Source organism: Terrapene carolina, unplaced genomic scaffold (assembly GCF_002925995.2).
Source record: "Terrapene carolina triunguis isolate 2854851 unplaced genomic scaffold, T_m_triunguis-2.0 Scaffold233, whole genome shotgun sequence".
In the NCBI taxonomy this organism is placed as follows: Eukaryota; Metazoa; Chordata; order Testudines; family Emydidae; genus Terrapene; species Terrapene triunguis.
Genome location: NW_020664584.1, coordinates 14,111,541 through 14,114,953, shown reverse-complemented (window position 1 = coordinate 14,114,953; position 3,413 = coordinate 14,111,541). Strand labels below are relative to the sequence as shown.

Here is a 3,413-nt window from a genome sequence, read left to right as displayed (position 1 = left end):
ACCACTACAACCTCTAGTGCGGACACAGCAAACCAATATCGAGGTCCCTTGGACTGGTATAGCTTCTTCCCCTTCGGAATGAACTATCCTGATACAAGCAGCTTTACATCACTGTAGTTGTATCCAGTCAGATTAGATGAGTGGCCCCCTCATGGTGCCCATGGGAGGCCTCAGGGCAGCCCAGAACGCAGCCCCTCACCTCAGTTTCCCTTCTTCGTTCCCCAAATACACTCCACACGGGCTTGTTCCAGTCCAATCACAACAGCCCCCATTTAGGTTTCATTTATTAACTTAACATTCAAAACTAAATTGCAGATGAAACCTTCTCTCCAGTTGTCTACACCCCAAACTCTCGCCATGCAGTCTGAGTCCTGCCCGCCTTAGCAGGCCACTCCCAGCCCTGCCTAGCTGGAGCAATTCCCCCGGTTGCAGGGTTTTCCCTCATTCACTCTCTGAACATTCACATCAGCCTCCTGAGTTTGCCTCTTCCCCTGTCCCCCTTCTGCCCTTTATTGGATATTGCCTGATTCCCCTCAAGTGGGGACCCTTCTCTAACCAGGGCTGGCTTGGCCCCCGCTCCCCAACCCACGGGCATGCGGCCCTGTCACAGGCAGGGATAGGCCAATATAGTTTAAGTGCTGCAATTTCTATATGTACACAAGCCTTGACGCATTTATTCCTCACACCGAACATGAAGGGGAGAGATAAGGGGACATCTGACAAGAGAGACGACAGAAAGAGAAAACTCAGTTTAGTTCTTTTATTGCACGATGCTCTTGGTGACAGAGACACAGTTATTAGGGTAACTGAGAAAATAGAGAAACACTAGAAGGAACTGGTGGAAAACATCCCCTGGGAAAGTTCTCAATATATTGGTTTTGCTGTAAATGTACAGGCTGAGTTTTCCCATAAAAAGGCCAATCTTAGGCACCCAAATCCTATGGACAGTGAATGGGAGGTGAGCACCTCACACCCTTCACTCCTATTGTCAAATACAATTGGACATGGTGGAGCAGACAGGGCACTGGACCAGGACTCTGGATAGTTGGTTTCCTGCCACGAGTATACTGAGTGATTCCAGCCCTCTGGGATTCACAAATCCAGCTTGGCTGCTGGCAAACCCTGCAGGCACAAAGGCACCCAGATGCCGAGGCCCCAGAGCTGTAGGGACGCATAGCTCCCGAATCGTCAGCTCACAGGTGCGGCACACTGTTTCTGTGGCTACGAGGCATGAGTGACCTTCACCCCAGCGTTTGTGATTAGGAAACTTATTGGCTGACTTGATCATCACCCTCGCAGCTGGCTTTCACTTGCACAAGATATGGGTTTGTTATCTCATGTTGTTGTACACTGTATGCTTCTTCTATGCGCAAGAATTTAACCAGTTAGAAGTGTTGTAAGCAGGGAAGTAGAAAGAATAAAAACCCCAGGGAAAATTCCCTGGGAGGCTTTTAGGCTTTTTGGCTTTCTGGCTACCACAGACCAGGCGTTCTGTTTCCTTTCTTCTCTCGTCGCCACACAGAGCGATGCACAAACCTGGGGAAGGTGGGTGTTCCCCTGCCTGACTCTCCTCTAGGGCCCCATCTGGCAGGTCAGGTGCCCAGAGGCTTTGAAAAAACACCACTTAGACCCCAAATATCTGGAAACAACTGGCCTTAAATTGTTGCTGAAAATAAGCAAATAAGGGGTCTGTACTGGTGTTCTGTGTTCCAGGGCCCAGGTCAGAGGGTTTCCTTTGGCTTTTCTCTTCCATTGACTGAAGCCTGGGGATGAAATACACTCTGAAAAAAAAGTTAATTATTCAATTTTCTAACAGTGGAGTTCCATGCTGACATTGCAACCCTGTATTTTTAGAATGCAGGCGTCTGATTTTTCAGGGGGTTGTGTGTATATCTAGAATTCTCTCACCCTAAACGGAATAGATGCCCAGTGTTCCAGTTGAGTCCACTTCCCTGAACCCTCTCACTGAGCACAATCTCCCCTCATTGTCTGAACTTTGAGCAGCCACAATTTCAAGTCTCCCACCAGCCCATTAGTACCCACTTGTGGCATCTTATATGGGCGGTAAAAACAACGGGGTCATAGGTTTTCAGAGGTCTCCCCTTCTCCCCTTTGTCCTAGTGCTGTGACTGTATAATAGCATGACTTGAAGACCAATGAAGCTCACGGAAACACAACCTGGGACTACAGCAGGCTTTGCTTCAGGCCCTACCCAGCCCATGTTATATCTATTTTAACCCAAGGAAACTGACCGGTTAGCATGGTCCAAACATGAATTTCCTGAAAGCTTTCCTCAGGGCCTCCTGGACCTCTTTGTTTCTCAGGCTGTAGATGAGGGGATTGACCAGGGGAGTCAGGACTGTGTAGATGAGAGAAAGAACTTTCTTTAAGTCGCTCAGGATGTTGGTGGTTGGAAATGTATAGACAATCAGCAGAGTTCCAAGAAAAATGCTCACCACGATGAGGTGGGAAGAGCAAGTGGAAAAGGCCTTTTGCCTCCCTGTGCTAGATGGGATTCTCAGGATGGTGGAGATGATGCAGATGTAGGACATCAAGGTAAGAAGGAATGGGACCAGTGAGAAAATCAAGCTGAGTGCAACAGCGACCATTTCCATGTGCTGAGGGTCATTGCAGGAGAGTTTTACAAGGGGGATGAGATCACAAAAGAAATGGTCAATACCATTGGGGCCACAGAACATTAACTGAGATATGAAAAATGTTGTTATGCTATTACCTAGGAAGCCACATATCCAGGAGCCACCTGCAAGCTGCAGGCAAGACCTCTCATTCATATGGGAGGCATAGTGCATTGGATTGCATATGGCTAAATATCGATCGTAAGACATCACTGACAGGAGAAGACTTTCTATAGCAACCAGAGAACCAAAGAAATAATATTGTGTCAGGCAGCCACTAAATGAAATAGTCCTGTCCCCAGTCAGGGGACCGACCAACATCCTGGGCAGGATGGAGGAGGTGTAGCAGGTCTCCAAGCAGGACAAGTTCCCCAGGAAGAAGTACATGGGGGTGTGAAGGTGCCGATCAGCCACAACTAGCACTATGATGAGGAGGTTCCCAGCCATGGTTGCGATGTAGATCACTAGGAACAGCAGAAAGAGAGGGATTTGCAGTTCAGGGAGGTCCCCAAATCCCAGGAGGATGAATTCTGTGATGGACGTTTGGTTTCCATGCTCTGGGTTCGCCATGGGGTGTGTCTATGGGAAACGAATGAACTCTGCCACATAAATGAAGAACATTCACTCAATAAAACGTCAGCACTGTTTCATTGTCCCCCTATGCTGGCTACTGGAAGGATGGGTGAGTGGAGAATGGAGACCAGGGAAGGGGAAATGCCATCTTATGATCCCTGGGGCAGATTTCATATCTGAGCAGACTGCAGGTTCAACAAAACA

General features: G+C 48.3%; 1 protein-coding gene across 1 annotated transcript; it reads right to left on the bottom strand.

Annotated features, from left to right (window-relative positions):
- Positions 1–2,255: 2,255 nt before the first annotated feature.
- LOC112117413 (olfactory receptor 10A7-like) lies at positions 2,256–3,206 on the bottom strand. The gene has a single exon (XM_026656771.1). The coding sequence runs from the start codon at positions 3,204–3,206 to the stop codon at positions 2,256–2,258; it is 951 nt and encodes a 316-aa protein (XP_026512556.1).
- Positions 3,207–3,413: the final 207 nt, after the last annotated feature.

Excerpts from the sequence above, each read along its gene's own strand:
- LOC112117413 (XM_026656771.1), bottom strand. The coding sequence starts at position 3,206 with ATGGCGAACCCAGAGCATGGAAACCAAACGTCCATCACAGAATTCATC.